The sequence below is a fragment of the Saimiri boliviensis genome, chromosome 8 (assembly GCF_048565385.1).
Source record: "Saimiri boliviensis isolate mSaiBol1 chromosome 8, mSaiBol1.pri, whole genome shotgun sequence".
NCBI classification, from domain to species: Eukaryota; Metazoa; Chordata; class Mammalia; order Primates; family Cebidae; genus Saimiri; species Saimiri boliviensis.
The window spans coordinates 84,427,231-84,452,357 of NC_133456.1; the positions used below are offsets into that span (position 1 = coordinate 84,427,231).

The window sequence follows — 25,127 nt, forward strand, 5'->3', positions numbered from 1 at the left end:
ACCCAGGCTGGAGTGCAATGGTGCGATCTCGGCTCACCGTCCGCCTCCTGGGTTCAGGCAATTCTCCTGCCTCAGCCTCCCTAGTAGCTGGGACTACAGGCACGTGCCACCATGCCCAGCTAATTTTTGTATTTTTAGTAGAGACGGGGTTTCACCATGTTGACCAGGATGGTCTCGATCTCTCGGCCTCGTGATCCACCCGTCTCGGCCTCCCAAAGTGCTGGGATTACAGGCGTGAGCCACCGCGCCCGGCCTGTTTTTTACAATTAGAAGAGAAGAAACTATACCTTGGGATACTGTAGCATTCTCCACTTTTCTTTTTAATATTTATTTTGGAGTTTCTCATAGTGTATCTTTTATGTGCCATCTTAATTTTGTCAGAAATTATGTGTATTTGACAAATAAAAGGTAACTTATACCCTGTTTTCTAGAATAGATGGAAAATGTGTCTCATTAGTACCAAGTGGTTTAGAGATGGTAGATACATTTTAGATGGTCGATACATATGGGAGTCCTTATTAGGGACTTCTAGACCCTTTCCTTTGTGTAGACCGTCAGTCAGAAACAGTGTGATGTTTTTAAAAGATTACGGTGCGAGTGTAAATTGCTGTAACCACTCTGAAGAACAGTTTGGCAGTATACGCCTTAGAGTAGTAATTCTCAAAGTGTCCCCGGGCATTACTTAAGAACTTGTTAGAAATGTACATTTTTCAGGCCCCACCCAGGCCTACTGAAACAGAAACTCGGGGAGCTGGGCCCAATAATACTGGCTTTAACGAGTCCTCCAGGTGATGCTAATGGTAGCTGAAGATGAGAATCCCTGGCGCAGAAAGGCTCTTGCCTTCTACGCTGAGAAGCACACACAAGGAAGCTCATTTCGCTGAAGGGTTTGTATGCAGTAACTCATTTGATCTTTCTAGCAACCTATGAGCTTGATTCTGTCATTTATCCCATTTTACTGATAAGGAATTATGCCCATAGCCACAAAAGAGATGGAGATGGGATTTGAACACATCTCTTAACTACAGTGCAGTCTTTAAAAGTTAAAATCTCAGGAGAGACTGGAGCTCTTAGTATTTTTTTCTTTTCTTTTCTTTTTGAGACAGTGTCTCACTGTGTCTTTCAGGCTGGAGTGCAGTGTTGTGATCACGGCTCACTGCAGCCTCAACCACCCGAACTGAAACTGTCTTTCTACCTCAGCCTCCTGAGTACCTGGGAACCACACATGTGCATCCCTATGCCTGGCTAGGTTTTGGGATTTCTTGTTTTTGTTTTCTAGAGATGAGGTCTCACTATGTTGCCCAGGCTGGTCTCTTGATCCCCCTGCTTTGGCCTCCCAAATTGCTGAGATTATAGGTATGAGCCACCAAACCTAGTTACTGTTTGTATTTTAATGAATTTGCAGAAAGTCTCAAATGGCAGCTTCCACTCTGTGTTGAGGGGAAAAATTCTTCTTACGGAGCAAAGCAGTTGCTAGTATTCTAGACACTTTACATTTATTATTATAGTCAATCTTTGTGACTGTTCTTTGATGCAAATCATTTGTCCGAACTCCATAGCTAGTAAGTGTCTGAACGTGAGCCCATTTCTACCTCCAAAACCCATTCTTTTTCTACTGTAGCTAATTTTCTTTCATTTTTCCTTAGTCAAGTTCAAAATCAGTGTAACTAGAAATCATGAAATAGAACATGAACTTCCTATGTTAGATATGATTCAAGATTACATATGAGGTCTAAATAAAGAGGTAAAATGCCTCTGTCGACTAAAAAATGAAGTGATGACAATGAGATTATAAAATTTAAAAATTAAGTTTACAAAGGACTTCTACTCTTTTTCAAAACCTATGATGCGTTTCCTCATTTGAGAAGAGTATTTGGGTTTTTCTTTGACATTTTGATCCTTTCCTGTGTCATGATTTCTTTGACTTTGGCATAAAACAAGGAGATTCTGGGATTACTATTAGGAACAATTTTGTGTCACCTGAACCAGTATTCCAGGATCTTCAGTGGGAGGAGTTTGGGACAGTTCCAGTGCATGTATAATACTGGAACAGTACTTGAGCAATGCTTCATGCTTCAGCAATACTTCATTTCTGAAATTTTTCTTTTCAATGGTCTGCTTCTTTCAGGTGAAAATTGTCACCATGAATGAGGATATAACTCTTAGATCAGCCCTTGATAGAAATCTGAAGAGTGCTGTGACCGCTGCTTTCCTCATGCTCCCTGAAAGCTTTTCTGAAGAAGACCTCTTCATAGAGATTGCCGGACTCTCCTATTCAGGTTAGTGTGGTTGCTGCCTAGATGTTCTGCAAGGAGGAGATTTGTTGTTTGAAGGGTGCAGATACCCTGTTCTCACTTGGGACTGGAGCTGCTACAGGCTTAGTCGTAAATCATGTCACCTCATGCGTGGATCCTACACTAACCTTGTGATTTGCCTCCCTGCCTCCCACATCCCCTCTCCACATTTCTGTGCTTTTTGTCCCAGGGTAATTTTATTGTTGTTAATTTTTATTTTGAAGTAATTTCAAATTTACAAAAAAGTTTCAAGAATAATACAGAAAACTCCCTTATGCCCTTTTCCCAGATTCACCAGTTTTAACATTTCACCATATTTGTTTTCTCATTTCTCTATCAGTGGTTTTCAAACTTTAGCATGTGTCTGAAAAACCAGGAAGTCTCAGGTTAAAACACAGACTCCTGGGCCCTATCCCAGACAACTGATTTAGCAGGATTGAAGTGGATTTGTATTTCTAGATGCTGATGCCCTTCTGGGGGTCCCACTTTGAGAACCATTGTTTTCTCCATATGTGTAAGCAAACTATATTTTTTTCTAAACTGTTTTGAGAGTAGTTCACACATATTATGTCCCCCTTAGGCCATGTACTGTACTTGAGTTTGTGTCTCCTAAGAATAAGGACATAGTCTTATATAAGGACATTCATCAAATTCAGGAAACTAAACACTGATATAATACGTGTATCAAATTGATAATCCATATTTTAAATGTCAGGTGTCCCAAACTGAGGCAACTAGGAGGGTAGAATCCCTGGCCCCTCACACTCGATGCAACCAGAGGAGCACCACATCTATCTGTTTACTATAGTAAGGTTCCGTGTAAGATTTCATTTACAAAACAAGTGGTCTAGTTTTTTAAAGGTTTGGAAACCACCATCTTAAATAAATAACATCTTTCCCCATTTTTAAGTATGAATCAAAGAACTTTATGCTCAGAACATTGCAAAAGCAATGTTTACTTAGTCTCCGAATCCCAGTATAGACAGATTTCATGATAATTTAATGCCATAGGAGACCTTAGAGATTTTATTCTTCCATCTTATCAAAATTCATCTGCCATGACTGTGACTGTTTTTGCAACACTGTAGAGAAAGGCATTGAAGCAGCCTTGGTCTCTGGGTGCTTCCAGCTTCACCTGGCAGCCTCCCTGCCTTCCGATAAAAGAGTGGCATGGCCTCGTGCCTGAATGAGCAGGCCACATGCACTGTGTGAGCAAAGGGAGTCACTTTATTAGAGTGATTCCCTCCCCATATTTCCCTGTGAAAAAAAGATGGAACAGAAGCCTTTTTTTTTTTTTTTGAGACGGAGTTTTGCTCTTGTTACCCAGGCTGGAGTGCAATGGCTCGATCTCGGCTCACCACAACCTCTGCCTCCTGGGTTCAAGCAATTCTCCTGCCACAGCCTCCCGAGTAGCTAGGATTACAGGCACGCACCACCATGCCCAGCTAATTTTTTGTATTTTTAGTAGAGACGGGGTTTCACCATGTTGACCAGGATGGTCTCGATCTGTCGACCTCGTGATCCACCCGCCTCGGCCTCCCAAAGTGCTGGGATTACAGGCTTGAGCCACCGCGCCCGGCCTCATTTTTCTTTATAACTTTGATGTTGTCCATCTTTTTCCAGTTGAGAGATTTTATACACACACACACACACACACACACACACACACACATACACACGTATGTATACACACACATATACATGTATTTTTGTGTGTGTGTGTGTGTGTGTGTGTGTGTGTGTGTGTGTGTGTGTATGATCCCTAATCTGTGAAGTTCAACATTTCTCCTGGGATGGGGCAGGTGAAGGGACAGAGAAACCGTATCTGTCCACGTTGTTAGACAAGCTTCTGCCAGTAATTGCTCAGGCAGAGGCAAAGTCTATTGGTATTACTTGCAGCAATAATAATCCTTTACATTTTATATATTATTTAAGGACGACTTTGACTGCCCTGAGGTCAGTATTGTTATAAATGATGGGTGAGAAAAGAGTAGGTGGAGTATGAGAGGCTGCAAACTGGAAAGGAGAAAGCTTTATGTTTATTTTTTATTATTTTTCCTCCACCCTTTCCGTTTTTTTTTTTTTTTTTGAGAAAGCTTTCTAACCCAGCCAGGTGTGGTGGCCCTGTAATCCCAGCAATTTGGGAGGCCAAGGCAGGCAGATCACTTTAGGTCAGGAGTTCAGGACCACCCTGGCCAACATGGCAAAACTCCATCTCTATTAAAAATATGAAAATGAGTCAGGTGTGGTGATGCATGCCTGTAAGCCCAGCTACTTGCAACGTTGAGGCAGAAGAATCATTTGAACCAGTGAGATGGAGGTTGCAGTGAGCTGAGATCATGCCAGTGCATTCCAGCCTGGGTGACACAGTGAGACTGTGTCTTGTGTCTGAAATATATAAATGTATGTAAAGCTTGCTAACCCTTTAGTTTTTCTTAGAAGTCAGCATTTAAATGAACAGGAAAGAAGCACCAAATACATTTTAAAGGGTCACCTTGAACTTTGTTACGTAAATACAAACTATTAAAATGGCTAATTTTAGGCAGTGGTCTTGGTTTAATACTTATCAAGCAAATCAGCATCTTATACCCTAAAGAACTGCAGATGGAATATCTTCTCTAAGGAGCTTCACATTAATAACATGCAGTCACAGTGAGTCAGTGGTAGACTTGAAAAACAACATGTGAAAAAGGCAAGAAGGGTGTGAAAGAACACGGCGTGTTTAACGAGGAAGTAGATTGACGTGACTGAAGTCTGTGATTTAATGGCAGGGAAAATGGCATTTATTACTGGATGCCAAGGACTACTCAGCACTTTAAATTTGATAACTAGTTTAATCCTCACAGTAACCATTTGATTTAGAAGCTGTGTCATTGCCGCATTTTACAGATGAGAAAACTGAGGCCCAGAGTGCTTCCCTGTCTAAGGTCACTCATCTGGTACATGGTGGACTAGTTTGAATACCAGCTTTCTAGAGGTATTTGAACCTTTCTTTTTTTGTTGTTTTATTTATTTTTTTATAATTTTATTTCCTGAAATGCAAGCTTGAACCTTTCTGAGCCCCCAGTTTTCTTATTTGTAAAACAGAAATAACTATCTCACAAAGAAATATTCAATGAGATAACATATATAATAGCTTCCAACACGCTTTTTTTTTTTTTTTTTTTTTTTTTTTTTTTTTAAGACAGGGTCTCACTCTTGCCCAGACTAGAGTGCAGTGGTGAGATCATCACTCACTGCAGCCTCGACCTCCGGGGCCCAAGCAGCCCTCCCACCTCAGACTCCCAAGTAGCTGGGACACCAGGTGCAAACCACCACAACTGGCTAATTTTGTTTATTTTATGTAGAGACAGGGTCTCACTATGGCCTCGGCTGGTCTTGAACTCCTGAGATCAAACAGTCCTCCCGCCTTGGGCGTCCAAAGTGCTAGGATTACAGGTGTGGGCCACTGCACGTGGCTGCCTCTGGCATCTTATCTCATTGATTGTCTGTGCTCAGAAAATGATTGCTGTTATTATTATTTTTATGTATTATTGTTGGTCATATAGGTTTTCCTCAGGTTGAGACACTGTTATTTGCTCAGTCATTCAGTGATTGATGGACACTTAGCTCCATTTATTATTGCTTTAGCAACATTGCCGTGAATCACTTTGTACAGATTACTTTGATTGGGGAAGGGGCAAAGCACTGACTTCTTTGGATGTGTTCTCCAGGGTGGAATTACGTTGTCAGCTGTAATAATTATAAAACTTGTTACACATTGACAAATAATACCTGTCAAAATTGCTGGGTGCTGTGGCTCACACCGGTAATCCCAGCTTCCAGACTGCAGTAAATTATGATCACATCACTGCACTCCAGCCTGGGCAGTAGAGCCAGACCCTGTTTCTTAAATTAAAGAAAGAAAAAAAATTAGCTGAGTATTTAGATAGATAGATGGATTGAAACGTGACAACCCCATTTCATCTGGCCAGTTAAGGTCCTCGAGGAATGAAAAACACCTTCAGGCACTCTCCTATGAGAGAGAGAATGGGTTTCCTTCATTGTGAGCTTGTCTGAACACAGCCTCAGCTACTTCTGGGAATAAGACAGAGCAGTGAGGAAGTTGCCAGTTGAGTGATTCCTGGGGAAAGAAACTAGCAATGAGTGCCAGCTCTCTAAAGTGTGAGGAAACATCCCCATTTCTGGGTTCTGGTAGAAGCCGATAAAGAAGCATTTTTTTCTGGAGTGGAAGCTAGTAAGATTTATCCGTGGTGACGAAGCCATCTGAAACCTCACAGGCAGTGTGGTTGGATCGGCATATGGGAGGTGACTGCCTCAGGACCTTGGAAGCCTGCTTCTCTGTGCCTCAGCCAGAACTCAGGGTATTCAGTAGTCACCTGCTAATTTCCGAGAACACAGCACTCCTGAAGGGATAGAAAGCATGAATAACACTCAGCTTTTTAGACTGGTACTGTGTGTCAGGTATTGTAATTTTCATTCAGTCCCTGAAATTTGCAAACTAGTTATTATTGCTCCCATTTTTTCATTTTGAGGATACTGATGCCCAGAGAAGTTAAGTTTTCATTTTGAGGATACTGATGCCCGGACAAGCCACTTAACTTCTCTGGGCATCAGTATTCTCAAAATGAAAAAAATGGGAGCAATAATAACTAGTTAAGTGGGTCACATAGCTTGTAAGTGCCCAGCCAGCATTTGAACCCAGGTAGTCTTCATCCTGGAATGCTTCCTCTTAACCCTTTACTGTTCTACAAAAGGTCTGTGGTAGTGGGCATCACTCCTGGTTCACACTTGGGTCACTCCTCCTCCAGGACCCACTGGGTCATACCTTCCCTTCCCCTCACCAGTGGGCCTTAGTTCTGGCTTATCATGGAGGCCTTTTCTGACCCCTACTGCGACTCCATCACTCCCTGTGTCTTTCCCTGTTTTTGTTTTTCCCATAGCGCTTTCCACAGTCTGCCACACTGTATGTTGTTGTTGGTTGGTTGATCTTTGGTCTTTGTTCCACCACTGAGGATGTGGAGGGAAGGAATTTTTGTCTTGTTTTGCTCCTTCTCTTTGCATGCTTCCAATAGTACCTGACCTGTACTAGGTGCTCAGTAAGTATTTCATGAATGGATTACACTGCTTTGTTCCTGAACCAATGTAGTGAACCTGAGTCCTCCCTATTGCTCCCTACTTTTGTGTTTTCTAAACTTTAGAAAAGAAAGCCTGGGAGCAGTGGCTCATGCCTGTAATCCCAACATTTTGGGAGGCCAAGGCGGCAGCTCACTCGAGGTCAGGAGTTCGAGACCAATGTGGCCAACATGGCGAAACCCCCATCTCTACTAAAAATATAAAAATTAGCTGGGCATGGTGGCATGCACTTGTAATCCCAGCTACTAGGGAGGCTGAGGCAGGAGAATTGCTTGGATCCAGGAAGCAGAGGTTGCAGTGAGCTGAGATCATGCCACTGCACTCCAGTCTGGATGACAGAGCAAAGCTGTCACAAAAAAAAAAAAAATTTAAAAAGTGAAAAGGCAGCTAACAAAATGGAAGAAAATATTTTAAAATAATGTATCTGATAAGGGACTAGTATCCAGAATATATAAAGAATTTAAAAAATACAATGAAAAGGCCGTGCGTGGTGGCTCACACCTGTAATCCCAACGCTTTGGGAGGCTACGGCGGATGGATCACTTGAGGTCAGGAGTTCAAGACCAGTCTAGCCAACATGGTGAAACACCATCTCTACTAAAAATACAAGAAATTAGCTGGGCGATGTGGCATGTGCCTGTAATCCCAGTTACTTGGGAGGCTGAGGTAGGAGAATAGCTTGACACCAGGAGGTGGAAGTTGCAGTGAGCCAAGATCATGCCATCGCACTCCAGCCTGAGCAACAGAGCAAGACTCTCTCTCAAAAAAAAAAAAAAAGAAAAAGAAAAGGCAACCCAATTTAAAAACAAGAGAAGGATTTGAATAGCCATTTCTTCAGAAAAGGTATCCAAATGGCCAGTAAGCACATGAAAAGTTGTTCACATTATGGGTGTTAGGGAAATGCCAATCTAAATCACAGAGACACCATTCTACACCCGCTACAATGGCTGTAGTAAAAAAAGACAAAACATGTGTTGAGAATGTGGAGAAATTGGGACCCTCATATATTGGTGATAGGATTGTAAAGTGGTACAGCTGCTTTGGAAAAATATTTGGTGGTTCCTCCAAATGTTAAACACAGTTACCATATGACCCAGCAGTTCTACTCCTATATATCTGCCTATGAGAAATGAAAACATATGTCCATACAAAAACTCGTACATAGCGGCATTATTCATAATGAATAGCCCAAAAGTAGAAACAGCACAAATGCTTATTAACTGACAAATGGACAAATAAAATTGGTGCATCTGTACAATGGATTGTTATTTAACCATAAGCAGGAATGAAGTACTGATAAGTGCTATAGTGTAATGAAACTTGAAAACATTTTGCTAAGATCATAAAAATAACCCCACATAGTGTATGATTCAGTGTGTATAAAATGTCCAGAATAGGCAAGTCTGTAGGGAGTAAGTAGATGAGATCCAGCCTGTATCTCCATTGTCTAGCATAGCTCCTGGTACTTTGTAGCCACCCAGATATTCACTGAACTGGGCAACGTTGCAATTCGGGCTGGGGATGGGGAGTGAAGGGAGATGAATAATCACTTAGGAGCATGGGGTTTCTTGTGGAGAGGCTAGAGTACTCTAATATTGGATTGGAGAGATGATTGTACAGCTTTGTAAATAGAATTAAAAATGCTGAATTATTTACTTTAATGGATGAATTACATGGTATGTGAATTATATCTGAAAAACAGTCCTGAAAATGAATTTTCTTTTGCCATATCAATATCCAGTTTGGGCTACAGTCCTTAAACACTACCGCATAAAAACCTGCACTGAATTGATCTTTTTTTCATACCATTTGCTGCCTGAGGTAGGGCCTAAATCAAGACAGGTTGAGTATCCCTTATCTGAAATGCTTGGGGCCAGAAGTGTTTTGGATTTTGGAATTTTTCAGATTTTGGAATGTTTGCACAAATATAATGAAATATCTTGGGGGTGGCCCAAGTCTATCATGAAGTTCATTTATGTTTCGTAAACACCTCATACACATCACCTGAAGGTGATTTTATATGATATTTTTAATCATATATGCTACCCACTGCATGAGGTCAGGTGTGGAATTTTCCACTTGTGTTATGCCACTGCTCAAAAGGTTTCAGGTTTGGGGACATTTTGCATTTCTGGTGTTAAGATTAGGGTTGCTCAGCCTGGATCTCCATTGCTTAGAACAGCTCCTGATAGTTTGTATCCACTTTGTAGCCACTTAGATATTCACTGAACAGAAATGACAGCAGTCTTGCAATTAGTTTAAAGGGAGAAAAGTTAGCTGGTAATTATTATCTTCAAGACCCAGTGCTTCCTCTACCCTCCATTCTTTATATTATAAAGAAATATATATATATACACACACACTATATTATAAGTAGTATCTGCTTTACTACTTACAAAGCATTCTCTAATACCTTAACTTGGGGTTCCCCAATCCTTGGGAACCCCCTGTTAGGAACCAGGACACACAGCAGGAGGTGAGTGGTGGGCAAGCTGTATTTGTATTTACAGCCAGTCTCCATCACTTGAATTACTGCCTGAGCTCCGCCTCCTGTAGGATCAGCAGCGGCATTAGATTCTTACAGGAGTGCAATCCCTATTTGAACTGCGTATTTGAGGAATCTAGGTTGCAGGCATTTCATGAGAATCTAATGCCTCATCTGTCACTGTCTCCCATCACCCCCAGAGGGACTGTCTAGTTGCAGGAAAATAATCTCAGAGCTCCCACTGATTCTACATTATGGTGAGTTGTATAATTCTTTCATTATATATTATAATGTATAATTATTTAATTATTACAATGTAATAATGACAAATAAAGTGCACAATAAATATAACGTGCAGCCGGGCATGGTGGCTCATGCCTTGGGAGGCCAAGGTGGGTGGATCACGAGGTCAGGAGTTCAAGACCAGCCTGGCCAAGATGGTGAAACCCTATCTCTACTAAAAATATAAAAATTAGCCAGGTGTGGTGGCAGGTGCCTGTAATCCCAGCTACTCAGGAGGCTGAGGCAAGAGAATCATTTGAACCTGGTGGGTGGTGGTTGCAGTGAGCTGAGACCGTGCCACTGCACTCCAGTGTGGATGACAAAGTGAGACTCCATCTCAAAAAAAAAAAAAAACAAAAATGAAAAACTGGGTGTGGTGGCTCATGCTTGTAATCCTAGCACCTTGGGAGGCTGAGGCAGGTGGATCACCTGAGGCCAGGAGTTCAAGACCAGCCTGACCAACATGGAGAAACTTAGCTGGACATGGTGGCACACGCCTATAATCCTAGATACTAGGGAGACTGAGGCAGGAGAATTGCTTGAACCCGGGAGGCAGAGGTTGCAGTGAGCCGAGATCACGCCATTGCACTCCAGTCTGGGCAACAAGAGCAAAACTCCATCTCAAAAAAAAAAAAAAAAAAAAAAAGTAATGTGCTTGAGTCATCCTCTAACCATTGTCCCCTGGCCCCCATCCATGGAAAAATTGTCTTCCATCAAACCTGGTCCTGGTGCCAAAAAGGTTGGGGACCACTGCCTTTAAATTTTAACTCATTTAAATCTGAAAGCTATTTTGTAAGGTTAAGCTGTTTTTTTTTTGTTTTTTTTTTTTATTGCATTTTAGGTTTTGGGGTACATGTGATGAACATGCAAGATTGTTGCATAGGTACACACTTCACAGTGTGGTTTGCTGCCTTCCGTCCCCTCACCTGTATCTGTCATTTCTCCCCATGCTATCTCTTCCCACCTCCCCACCCCCGCCCCTCCCCCATTTCCCCCCAACGGACCCCAGTGTGTAGTGCTCCCCTCCCTGTGTCCATGTGTTCTCATTGTTCAACACCCACCTATGAGTGAGAATATACGGTGTTTGATTTTCTGCTCTTGTGTCAGTTTGCTGAGAATGATGGTTTCCAGGTTCATCCATGTCCCTACAAAGGACGTGAACTCATCGTTTTTGATGGCTGCATAATATTCCATGGTGTATATGTACCACATTTTCCCTATCCAGTCTATCATCGTTGGGCATTTGGGTTGCTTCCAGGTCTTTGCTATTGTAAACAGTGCTGCAATGAACATTCGTGTGCACGTGTCCTTGTAGTAGGATGATTTATAATCCTTTGGATATATACCCAGTAATGGGATTGCTGGGTCAAATGGGATTTCTATTTTTAGGTCCTTGAGGAATCACCACACTGTCTTCCACAATGGTTGAATTAATTTACATTCCCACCAACAGTGTAAAAGTGTTCCTATTTCTCCACATCCTCTCCAGCATCTGTTGTTTCCCAATTTTTTAATGATCGCCATTCTAATTGGTGTGAGATGGTATCTCAATGTGGTTTTGATTTGCATTTCTCTGATGACCAGTGATGATGAGCATTTTTTCATATGTTTGTTGGCCTCCTGTATGTCTTCTTTTGTAAAGTATCTGTTCATATCCTTCGCCCATTTTTGAATAGGCTTGTTTGTTTTTTTCTTGTAGATCTGCTTTAGTTCTTTGTAAATTCTGGATATCAGCCCCTTGTCAGATGGGTAGGCTGCAAAAATTTTTTCCCATTCTGTTGGTTGCCGATTCACTCTACTGACTGTTTCTTTTGCCGTGTAGAAGCTGTGGAGTTTGATTAGGTCCCATTTGTCTATTTTGGCTTTTGTTGCCATTGCTTTTGGCGTTTTGGTCATGAAGTCCTTGCCTACACCTATGTCATGAATGGTTTTGCCTAGATTTTCTTCTAAGGTTTTTATGGTATTAGGTCTGATGTTTAAGTCTTTAATCCATCTGGAGTTAATTTTGGTGTAAGGTGTCAGGAAGGGGTCCTGTTTCTGCTTTCTGCACATGGCTAGCCAGTTTTCCCAACACCATTTATTAAACAGGGAGTCCTTTCCCCATTGCTTGCTTTTGTCAGGTTTGTCGAAGATCAGATGGTGTGGGTATGTTGTATTTCCTCTGAGGCCTCTGTTCTGTTCCATTGGTCTATATCTCTGTTTTGGTACCAGTACCATGCTGTTTTGATTACTGTAGCCTTGTAGTATAGTTTGAAGTCCGGTAGTGTGATGCCTCCTGCTTTGTTCTTTTTGCTTAGAATTGACTTGGCTATGCGGGCTCTCTTTTGGTTCCATATGAAGTTTAAGGTATTTTTTTCCAGTTCTGTGAAGAAGGTCATTGGTAGCTTGATGGGAATAGCGTTGAATCTGTAAATTACTTTGGGCAGTATGGCCATTTTCACGATGTTGATTCTTCCTAACCATGAACATGGAATGTTTCTCCATCTGTTTGTATCCTCTCTTATTTCGTTGAGCAATGGCTTGTAGTTCTCCTTGAAGAGGTCCTTTACATTCCTTGTTAGTTGTATTCCTAGGTACTTTATTCTCTTTTTAGCAATTGTGAATGGCAGTTCATTCTTGATTTGGCTCTCTTGAAGTCTATTAGTGGTGTATAGGAATGCTTGTGATTTTTGCACGTTGATTTTGTATCCTGAGACTTTGCTGAAGTTGTTTATCAGTTTCAGGAGATTTTGGGCTGAGATGATGGGGTCTTCCAGATATACAATCATGTCATCTGCAAATAGAGACAATTTGATTTCCTCCTTTCCAGTTTGGATACCCTTTATTTCTTTTTCTTGCCTGATTGCTCTGGCTAGAACTTCCAGTACTATATTGAATAGGAGTGGTGAGAGAGGGCACCCTTGTCTAGTGCCAGATTTCAAAGGGAATGCTTCCAGTTTTTGCCCATTCAGTATGATATTGGCTGTTGGTTTGTCATAAATAGCTTTTATTGTTTTGAGATACGTTCCGTCAATACCTAGTTTATTGAGGGTTTTTAGCATAAAGCGTTGTTGAATTTTGTCAAAAGCCTTCTCTGCATCAATTGAGATAATCATGTGGTTTTTGTCTTTGGTTCTGTTTATGTGGTGAATTACGTTTATGGACTTGCGTATGTTGAACCAGCCTTGCATCCCCGGAATGAATCCTACTTGATCATGGTGGATGAGCTTTTTGATATGCTGTTGCAATCGGTTTGCCAGTATTTTATTGAAGATTTTTGCATCTATGTTCATCATGGATATTGGCCTGAAATTTTCTTTTCTTGTTGAGTCTCTGCCGGGTTTTGGTATCAGGATGATGTTTGTCTCGTAAAATGATTTGGGAAGAATTCCCTCTTTTTGGATTGTCTGGAATAGTTTCAGAAGGAATGGTATCAGCTTCTCTTTGTATGTCTGGTAGAATTCAGCTGTGAACCCATCTGGACCTGGGCTTTTTTTGGGTGGTAGGCTCTTTATTGCTGCCTCGACTTCAGACCATGTTATTGGTCTATTCAGGGTTTCAGCTTCTTCCAGGTTTAGGGTTGGGAGGGTGCAGGTGTCCAGGAATTTATCCATTTCTTCCAGGTTTACTAATTTATGTGTATAGAGTTGTTTGTAATAATCTCTGATGATGGTTTGGATTTCTGTGGAATTTGTGGTGATATCCCCTTTATCGTTTTTTATTGCATCAATTTGGTTATTCTCTCTTTTCTTTTTTATTAATCTGGCTAGTGGTCTGTCTATTTTGTTGATCTTTTCAAAGAACCAGCTCCTGGATTTATTGATTTTTTGAAGAGTTTTTCGTGTCTCTATTTCCTTCAGTTCCGCTCTGATCTTAGTTATTTCCTGTCTTCTGCTAGGTTTTGAGTTTTTTTGATCTTGCTCCTCTAGCTCTTTCAATTTTGATGATAGGGTGTCAATTTTAGATCTCTCCTTTCTTCTCATGTGGGCACTCATTGCTATATATTTTCCTCTAGAGACTGCTTTAAATGTGTCCCAGAGATTCTGGTATGTTGTGTCTTCATTCTCATAGGTTTTAAAGAACATCTTTATTTCTGCCTTCATTTCATTGTTTATCCAGTCAACATTCAAGAGCAAGTTGTTCAGTTTCCATGAAGCTGTGTGGTTCTGAGTTAGTTTCTGCATTCTGAGTTCTAACTCAATTGCACTGTGGTCTGAGAGACTGTTTGTTATGATTTCTGTTCTTTTGCATTTGCTGAGGAGTGATTTATTGCCAATTATGTGGTCAATTTTAGAGTAGGTGTGATGTGGTGCTGAGAAGAATGTATATTCTGTGGATTTGGGGTGGAGAGTTCTGTAAATGTCTATTAGGTTTGCTTGTTCCAGGTCTGTATTCAGGTCCTGGATATCCTTGTTGATTTTCTGTCTGGATGATCTGTCTAATATTGACAATGGGGTGTTAAAGTCTCCCACTATTATTGTGTGGGAGTCTAAGTCTCTTTGTAAGTCATTAAGAACTTGCCTTATGTATCTGGGTGCTCCTGTATTGGGTGCGTATATATTTAGGATCGTTAGCTCTTCTTGTTGCAGTGATCCTTTTACCATTATGTAGTGTCCTTCTTTGTCTCTTTTGATCTTTGTTGCTTTAAAGTCTATTTTATCAGAGATGAGAATTGCAACTCCTGCCTTTTTTTGCTCTCCATTTGCTTGGTAGATCTTCCTCCATCCCTTTATTTTGAGCCTTTGTGTATCCTTGCATGTAAGATGGGTTTCCTGGATACAGCACACTGATGGGTTTTGGCTTTTTATCCAATTTGCCAGTCTGTGTCTTTTGATTGGGGCATTTAGTCCATTGACATTTAGGGATAGTATTGTTATGTGTGAATTTGATACTGTCATTTTGATGCTACCTGGCTGTTTTGTTGGTTAGTTGATGCAGATTCTTGATTGTGTTGATGCTCTTTTACCATTTGGTGTGTTTTTGGAGTGCCTGGTACTGGTTGTTCCTTTATATGTGTAGAGCCTCTTTCAGGAGTTCTTGTAGAGCACTTTTGGTGGTGATGAAATCTCTGAGTGCTTGCTTGTTCACAAAGGATTTTATTTTTCCTTCACTTATGAAGCTTAGTTTGGCTGGATAGGAGATTCTGGGTTGAAAGTTCTTTTCTTTAAGGATGTTGAATATTGGCCCCCAATCTCTTCTGGCTTGTAGGGTTTCTGCTGAGAGATCTGCTGTGAGTTTAATGGGCTTCCCTTTGTGGGTAACCCGACCTTTCTCTCTGGCTGCCCTTAGCATTTTCTCTTTCATTTCAACCCTGGTGAATCTGACGATTATGTGCCTTGGGGTTGCTCTTCTTGAGGAATATCTTTGTGGTGTTCTCTGTATTTCCTGGATTTGAATATTGGTCTGCCTTGCTAGGTTGGGGAAGTTTTCCTGGATAATATCCTGAAGAGTATTTTCCAGCTTGGATTCATTCTCTTCATCACATTCAGGTACACCTATCAGACATAGATTAGGTCTTTTCACATAGTCCCACATTTCTTGAAGATTTTGTTCATTCCTTTTTGTGCTTTTTTCTCTGTTCTTGCCTTCTCTTTTTATTTCATTGAGTTGATCTTCGACCTCTGATATCCTTTCTTCTGCTTGGTCAATTCGGCTGTTGAAGCTTGTGCATGCTTCACGAAGTTCTCGTGTTGCGTTTTTCAGCTCCATCAATTCACTTATACTCCTCTCTATGCTGTCCATTCTCGTCAGCAGTTTGTCCAATCTTTTTTCAAGGTTCCTATTTTCTTTGCGTTGGGTTAGAACATGTTCTTTCAGTTCATTGTAGTTTCTTACTACCCACCTTCTGAAGTCTGATTCTGTCATTTCATCACCCTCCTTCTCCATCCGGTCTGGTTCCCTTGCTGGTGAGGAGTTGTGATCCCTTTTAGGAGGAGAGGTGTTCTGGTTTCGGGAGTTTTCATCCTTTTTGCGCTGGTTTCTTCCCATTTTTGTGGGTTTATCCACCTGTTGCCTGTCTCTGTCCCAGGGAGTTGGAGCTTTATGAGTTTCCGTTGCACTACTGCCTTTTTTGATTTTTCTTTCAGGTTTGACCCGCCCAGCTAGCAGCATGCCTAGCCACTGCCTGCCCGCAGGGGCTTTGCTGAGCTGCTGTGGGCTCCGCCCAGCTGCCCTGAGCTCTTCCCTGTAGTCCTTTTTATATGGGCGTAGTTAGAACTGTCTCGGCAATGGTGGTCCCGCCTCTGTTATGGCGGATTCTCTGTTGTGGCAGGTTGCCTCTGCAACGGCGGGTTGCCTCCGTAGCGGTGGAGAGTCTCAATAATGGCGGAAGCCCCTCCCCCACGGAGCTGGACCGTCCCGGTTCAGCTGTGCTTGGTTTGGAGGGCTCAACCCAGAGGGTTTCCAATTACTGTTTTTGTTTTGGTTGTTGTTGGGGGTGGAGGGGTGGGACCAACCGAGCCTGATCACCTGGCTCCCTGACTCAGAGTCTTTTCTTTTAAGTTGAACGACCCCGCGTTCCGGTCGCTTGTTGAAAAGGCGCCGGGATCTCCCGTGCTGCGACTCACGGAGTCGGCTCGAACTGTGGCGCCGGCTCCTGGCGGATTTTTTGCCTAGGAATCTCCTGGCCTGACTCGCTATTTCAGATGAATGGGCAACTCTGCCGTCTCAGGGCTCTGCTCGCCAGCTAAGAGGGCTCCCAGACCAGTGGCTTTTGTACGGAGAACCGCAGCAACAGGGAGTGGTCACAGCAGCCGCGCGGGCGGAATCAGCCCCACAGGGGTCAAAACAGCCGCACCGGCTGGGACTGCGACGCTGGCGACCCCTCTGCCTGGGTATCTCCTGGTCTGTGGGCAATAAGAGTTCGTCTGGAAATGCGGCGTCCACTCACCCTCTGCACTTTCACTGGGAGCTGAAGTCCTGAGCTGTTCTTAGGCGGCCATCTTCCCAGCATTCCCCAGGTTAAGCTGTTTTACAGAGAAGGAAGCTGACTCAGAAAGTTTAAATCACTCAGTCACACTGGGGCATTGCCAGAGTTGAAAGCCAGGGCCTTGCTGCTATACTATGCAGCCCTTCATGTCCGCACACCTGTAATGAGGTCCCTGACTACTGCCTGCATGCCTGAATCACAGGGAAGGCCACCACAAGGTGGTTTACAGGCCTTGGAGTTTGCATCATTTCAATGTCAAGGACAAATTATCCTTTTGGATGCCCATTGTACTGTACTGGCAGTCCTAGAGGCATGAAATAAAGTCGGCAGTCAGTTTTAATCCATTACTGTTGTTTTGTTGCAAACAGATTTCCGAAGGTAAGACAAATTTATTGTTATGATCAGATGCTGGTTCATGCTGTGCCCATGATTTTATTCATTTTGTTCTGAAGAAATGAGTCATAGGCCCATTTGCTTCCTATCCCCTGTGGCTGAGCTAGTTCAGCTGCATAGCAGTGAGAGAAATTCAGTTCTGCACACATTTACTGATGTGTCTGTTCCCTGTGCCAGGCATTGCACAAGGAGCTAGGGATACAGAGATAAATAAGCCCCAGTCCTTGTTCTCTGAGAGCCTAGAGTATTTTCTAGGTCCTTTAATCATGGCATGCAGTTGTTCTTTTATGGGGAAGATTTGGATTGTAAAATACAATTCTTGGTATTTTAGAATGGTAAATCCTTCTCTTAGAGAAAGTAACTCTAAAATTGAGGAACTTTTTGTTTGTGGAATGTATAGAAAGAAGGAATGACACAAATGTTTTGAACTCAACAGTTTTAGAAACTGATCTTTCACTTCAGGGCCAGCCTTGTTAGAGTCAGAATTTGATGACATTTCATCCCTTCAAGATTAGTGGAATCCATTTTTATATGCATAAAGATTTACACAGTTGAAACTTAACCACCACTTCATTCACATTTGTCAAGTCATCATCTGTGTATCCCATGAATTTGTTTTAAAATGCTAGAAAGTAATATGCCAACATTATAGAAGTGAGGGAAATGGAGGGAAATTATAGAGTAAAATCATCACCTAAAATGTCACTACCTTAATACTGAGAGGCAGTTGGACCTGGGACACATTATCTTTGCACCTCCATCTCCTCATCTGTAAAATTGAGAATAATAGTTTCTACTTTATGGAGCTTTGCCATGACCAAATGAGATAGCAAATTAAAGCACACATGCAAAAACCTACAATAAATGTGTATTTTATTAGAGCAAAAATAAGCATTTTTATATAGTCCATTGATCTTGGTTTTCTCATTTTTTACAAAGTTTTTTTTTTTTGTTTTGTTTTGGTATGCTTAAAAAAAAAAATTGTATGGAGACAGGATCTCACTATGTTGCCCAGGCTGGACTCAAAACTCCTGAGCTCAAACAATCCCCTGACCTTGGCCTCCCAAAGTGCTAGGACTACAGATGTGAGATATCATGCCCAGCCTGTTATACTTTTGTATGTTTGTTTCTTACTGCACATTACTAAATGATCACTTTCCATCTTATTGTGTATGATTACTGTTCCATGATAGTAACAGTATGCCATCATAGCGCATCCATTCCCCCATTGTTGGACATTTGGGTTGCCTTCAGTATCATAAATAGTGCTTCAGTGAGCAATTTTATATATGTAGTGTATTTTTACTTCCTGGGAAACCTTAAGCAGGTTTCTTAATCTCTGTCTTCGTTGACTTGTATGTGGATGGGGATAGAATCCTATCTACCTGCAAGGAGGGCTATATGGATTAAGTGAAGCAGTATCACAAAGCACTTGACACAGTGGCTGGTATTTACCAGATGCTCAGTAAACATTACCTCTTTGTGTTTTTGGCTTATTTCTTTAGGCTTGCTCCAGAGATGGGGTTCCTTGCTTCAGTGCTTTCCAGAAGAATTTTAGCAGTTTATGCTGTCAACAGCAATATGTGAAAGGACTGACTTCTTGACCTCCTTATTAGCAGTGATTCTGAATTTTAACTATCTAACTCTCCCTTCAAAACAATCATGAAAAAAACAGGCTCATCCATATTAGAGCGGGTTGTTAGGACTGGGACTCAGTTCTGCTCACCCACCTGAACAGTCACACCTCCTTTTCACCAAGGTCAGGTTCTGGAGGCTCTTTGGAAGTCTTGTTTTTCTAAGCTTGCAGCCCCCAGTTGCATTCCACCAATTGTAGTGTCAGTTGGTCCTTTGAAGCTTAAAACCCAGCATATGTTAGTCTTTACTCAATGAAGTACACATTGTTGGTCGTCTTTATATTTTTACTTTTTCTAAAACAAGCCAACAGTTTGCACTAGGAAAGTCCATTGTGGCAAGTAATGACCTCTATGATCCCTTCCCTTCCCCAGAAAAAAGAAATTGGCAAGGGTAACCATATGTCCTGGTTTGCTCAGTTTATACTTGTCTAGTATAATTATTTATAGTGCTCCCTTCACCCTCAGAAGTGACCTAGTTTGGATGATAAATTATATTGTCATCCTAGCCCCAGGGGATTCCTCAGCAGCTGGGGTATCTGCCTACACTTGCCGCCTCTCCAGTCCCCCTGACAACTTGCTCTCTGTCCAACAAAGGATTCCACAACATTGCTTTCACCATGCTTGACTCAGAAGGTTCTGCGTTTGTCTGGCCTCTTCTGATTTCACATTAGCCCAGTTGGCATGCACTCAAATGTGTCCACTTTTATCATTCCTTTCTCCTCCATCTTGCCGATGATTATCAGTGGCATTGGCAGGGCACTTTTCATTTGATTCAAAATGCTTTTCTTCTTCAGAATTACTTGTTTTTCAGCTAAATTCATCCCATAGGCAAATGTAACATTTCTTATTTCTCATCACTTGCAATTTAGAAGTTATATCTGTTTACAATTTCATCTTAAATGCAAACATCCTCTTATAGAACTTTTAAGCCTTATTTTGCCCTTGTAAAATATAAGATTAATTGTATTCATAAAGCTCCTCAGTAGGTCAACGATGAGGAAGCAATGGCAGGGACAAGTCTATAGTGGTAGTGCACAGCTCCTGTCTCCCTGATTGGCTACAGGCAGAGTTTAGCCCGTAAGACGAGTTTGTAGGTACAGAAACTTCAGCACTGGAAAAACTAAAACCAGTTAGCCACTCACTTGTGATTACCTTGTGTACCTAGGTAACTCTAGTTTAACTGGCATAAAGGGCTTTGTGATTTGAGAGACCCTCTTTTCCTCCAAACAAGTGCTCACATTTCTTGGGTAAAGTGTTCATGTTTTGAGGAGGAAAAACAAGGTTTTGGTGATGGATCCTGCCAGAGTGAACCCATGCAGTGTCAGTGTGGGGACTGTCATTCATAGGTCAGAGTGTGGATTCTTAATGGAAGATGTGTTTATCTCTTTGTTTTAACTAGGTGACTTTCGGATGCTGGTTGGAGAGGATAAAACAAAAGTGTTGAATATTGTGAAGCCCAATGTAGCCCACTTTCGAGAGCTCTATGGCAGCATACTACAGGAGAATCCGCAAGTGGTGTATAAAAGCCAGCAAGGCCGGCTGGAGGTAAACTGTAGGTGGAAAATAGCTTGCATTGTTTCTAAGACAAGAGCTATTTGCAGGAAGAAAGTCAGGGATAGAACAACATGACTAATATGAGAATATAGTTTAGAAAGTAAGTACTATATGAGAACATATGGTTCTATATATCTCAAATAATGCTAGAAGGTGACAGAGACTAGTAATGAGAGGCTGCCTTTGGAGAAGGGAACTAGGGGCAGAAGTGGGAGAGGGACTTGTTTTCACCATGTGTCTTTTTTGCCATTGGAAATTCTTATGCCTGTTAATTACCAATCAAAACTAATGAAAATAAACTTTTAGTTGGCCGGGCGCGGTGGCTCAAGCCTGTAATCCCAGCACTTTGGGAGGCCGAGGCGGGTGGATCACGAGGTCAAGAGATCGAGACCATCCTGGTCAACATGGTGAAACCCCGTCTCTACTAAAAATACAAAAAATTAGCTGGGCATTGTGGTGCGTGCCTGTAATCCCAGCTACTCAGGAGGCTGAGGCAGGAGAATTGCCTGAACCCAGGAGGCGGAGGTTGCGGTGAGCCGAGATCGCGCCATTGCACTCCAGCCTGGGTAACAAGAGTGAAACTCCGTCTCAAAAAAAAAAAAGAAAATAAACTTTTAAATCACTCTCATTCTATCCCCAGACCCATTTAGCTCCCCAGTGGTAACTGTATTGACATTTTGGTGTCTATTATTTTTTTCTTTTTTGGGGACAGGGTCTGGCTCTGTCACCCAGGCTGGAGTGCACTGGCATGATCTCGGCTCACTGCAGCCTCAACACCCCTAGCCTCAGCACCCCCAGCCCAGCATTTTGGGAGGCTAATGTGGGCAGATTACTTGAACCCAGGAGTTTGAGACCAGCTTGGGCAACATGCTGTCATGTTTTGTAGATACAGGGCAACATCCTGTCTCTACAAAAAATACAAAAATTAGCTGGGTGTGTTGGTGTGCACCTGTAGTCCCAGGTACTTGGGAGGCTGAGGTTAGAGGATTGCTTGAGTCCAGGAGTTACAGGCCACAGTGAGCCATGATTGCGCCATTGCACTCCAGCCTGGGCAACAGAGCGAGACCCTATTCCAAAATAAAAAATAATAAACAAATAAATCATCCCTTGGAGAAAAGTAATCTAGATTTAAGGTTTTTCATTTTTGTTTTCTAGCTGTGAAAACTGCAGGGTTTTTTTTTCTTTAATGTAAGGAACACTGTATTTTACTTTGTTTATGCTCTTCCCAATCCACATAATAGGGGCAACTAACATTGTAATGAGTAATAGCTTAATGGAATTTCTAGAGCTAAAAAGGGAATTTTAAAAAATAGAAATTAGTGGCTAGGCGTGGTGGCTCACACCTGTAATTCTAGCACTGTGGGAGGCCGAGGCGGGTGGATCACCTGAGGTAGGGAGTTTGAGACCAACCTGACCAACATGGAGAAACTCTGTCTCCACTAAAAATACAAAATTAGCCAGGCGTGGTGGCACATGCTTGTAATCCCAGCTACTCAGGAGGCTGAGGCAGGAGAATCGCTTGAACCCAGAAGGCAGAGGTTGTGGTAAGCTGAGATTGCGCCATTGTACTCCAGCCTGGACAAGAGTGAAACTCCATCTCAAAATAAATAAATAAATAAATGGAAATAGGAATTAGTTTTAAAATAAGAAAAGAACAGAGAGTGACATATGAAATTCGAGAATACCCACCACTCAGTTTAACAGATTTTCCCACATTTGGTTCAGGTTGAGGTTTTTTATGCATGCACGTGGTTTAAAAGCCAAATGGTACCTCAGGTTTATAACAAGAAGGGCAGTTCCCTGTGTATACCTTGCTACATTCTCAGCCTTACTTACCAGAGGCAGCTGCTTTCATATCTAGAGCTGATTCTTCTGGTATTCACTTCAGTGTTGTAAATAATATGCTTTGACTATTATTTCCTGATTTTTTTTCAATCTTACTCTTTATTTTTGCCATCCTGGAAAATGAGGATTTTTTTTTACCATCTTACACTGCCCTGTCAATTCACATACCAATACACACATTTACACACACGCACTCAGCACACACATTCTCTTCCCTTCCTACCTCAGGTCCTCATGCTTCACATAAAGGTGTTTCATAATTTTTGGTTAGGTTAATATTCAATATTTACTATATTGTGACAGCTTTTTGTTTATTGATGAGCTGTGGTATTTTGAAGTTCCCTTTCCCATACAACTTTGTTTATCCTGGAGTTAATAGTTGTCTTATTTTTTCAGTTGCTTAGGTCATTATTTCATCCTCAAACTCTGACAGATCTGTAAAACTCTTGCTGTTATAGACAAATTATCGGTATTTTTTGATTTTTGTTTTTCATAGGAATGTTTTTCCGGGAGCCCCCTGCCCTGTTTCTTTCTCGGCTGATTGTTTTCTAGCTTGCTGCACAGCTGCACTCTTCCATCCACCTTCCTTTCATTCTTACCCCGAGAATTCCCTTTGCCTCCCCTATGCTAGTTTTTGGTTTTGTGGGTCTTGCATTTTCCTCTGCCATGGTTTACACTCTCATATTAGTGAAGTATGTCTTTTATTACCTTTTTAAAGGGTGTGAGGTAGTTAAATTTTTGAGACTGTATACCTCTGAAAATTCTACCCTCCCTTTGATTGATAGTATTGGCTAAATATCAAATTCTAGGATGGAAATAATTTTCCCTCTTTATTTATATGTTTTCCATTAATTATTCAGGCACTTGCTAGTTTCGTTCATCCTCCCTCTCCCTCTCCCTCTCCCTCTCCCTCTCCCTCTCTCTCTCTCTCTCTCTCTCTCTCTGTCTCTGTCTCTGTCTGTCTCTCTCTCTCTCTCTCTCTCTCTCTCTCTCTCTCTGTGTCTTACTTTTCTTTTCTTTCCTCTTTTTTGTTTTTGAGACAGGGCCTTGCTCAGTAGCCCAGGCAGAGTGCAGTGGCGCAATCCCAGCTTCCTACAACCTCAAACTCCCAAGCTCAAGCAACTCTCCCACCTCAACCTCTTGAGTAACTGGGACTACAGACACGCACCACCATGCCTGACTGGTTTCTGTATTTTTAGTAGAAACGGGGTTTCATCATATTGCCCAGGCTGGTCGCAAACTCCTGGGCTCAAGCCATCTTCCTACCTTGGTCTTCCAAAGAATTAGGTTAACTCGTGTGAGTCACTGCACCCGCCTCAGTGAGCCTTTTCTATCTGAAATTTTATAAGCTTCAGTTCTAGGGAATTTTCTTTCATTATTTCTATAATTATTTCTTCATACTCATTTTCTTAGTTTGTTCTTCCTGGGATTCCTCTTAGGTGGTTGCTAGATCTCCTGGTTTAACCTTTTATCCTTTCTCTCTCTCTCTCTCTCTCTCTCTCTTTCTCCTCCCCCCTCTCCCTCCCCCTCCCTCTCATATCACTTTAGCTTTATGGGAGAATTTTTCTGATTGGTTTTCTAACACTTATACTGAATTTTTAATTTTTTCCAAATGTTCTTTTTTATAGCATTCTATTCTTGTATTATGGATGTACTATTTTCTCCTAATCTCTTTAATGATCTTATTTGAGACGGAGTTTCGCTCTTGTTACCCAGGCTGGAGTGCAATGGCACGATCTCGGCTCACCGCAACCTCCGCCTCCTGGGTTCAGGCAATTCTCCTGCCTCAGCCTCCTGTAGCTGGGATTATAGGCACGCACCACCATGCCCAGCTAATTTTTTGTATTTTTAGTAGAGACGGGGTTTCGCCATGTTGACCAGGTTGGTCTCGATCTCTCGACCTCGTGATCCACTCACCTCGGCCTCCCAAAGTGCTGGGATTACAGGCTTGAGCCACCGCACCCGGCCTCTTTAATGATCTTTACTGTAACTTTTGAAGAGTTGGTCTTGCTGTCTCATGTTGTTTCTTTCTCTTATAGTTCCTTTTGTTTGTTCATTTATTCTTGTCTGTTATGTTAGAAGCTTTTCTCAAATGTCTGAATTTCCTTCCTGGCCTGTTTTTTAAAATTAATTAATGAATTAGTGAATTTGAGAGGGGATTTCACTCTGTCACCTACGCTGCAGTGTAGTGACATGATCATAGCTTACTGTAGCCTTGAACTCCTGCACTCAGGTGATCCTGCCACCTCAGCCTCCTGAGTACCTGGGACTACAGGCCCATGCCACTATGCCCAGCTGATTTTTTTATGTATGTGTGTGTATCTATATCTATGGATAGATAGATATATACACATACACATACATATACATGTATACACACATACATACAGACACACACATATATATTTGTACCCATATGATCTGAGACTTTTTTTTTTTTTTTTTTTTTTGTAGAGACAGGGTCTCACTTTGTTGCCCTGGCTGGTCTCGAACTCCTAGGCTCAACTATCCTCCTTTCTGGCCTCCCAAAGTATTGGGATTACAGGCAAGAGCCACCATGCCAGAGGATGAGGGACTAAAATGCAGACTGGAGGTTC

At 41.9% G+C, this 25,127-nt stretch overlaps 1 protein-coding gene across 5 annotated transcripts in view; it reads left to right on the forward strand.

Annotated features, from left to right (window-relative positions):
- Nucleotides 1-25,127, forward strand: part of TAMM41 (TAM41 mitochondrial translocator assembly and maintenance homolog) — a 124,004-nt gene that overhangs the window by 16,322 nt on the left and 82,555 nt on the right. For 4 of the 5 annotated variants that reach the window (XM_074404781.1, XM_074404782.1, XM_039478986.2 and 1 more), the window contains 2 exons: nt 2,129-2,279; nt 20,531-20,676. In XM_074404781.1, the coding sequence (XP_074260882.1) occupies nt 2,129-2,279; nt 20,531-20,676 (297 nt within the window). Of the gene's footprint in view, nt 1-2,128; nt 2,280-20,530; nt 20,684-25,127 lie in introns of all 5 variants that reach the window. The other variant, XM_074404783.1, reaches the window with a different exon arrangement.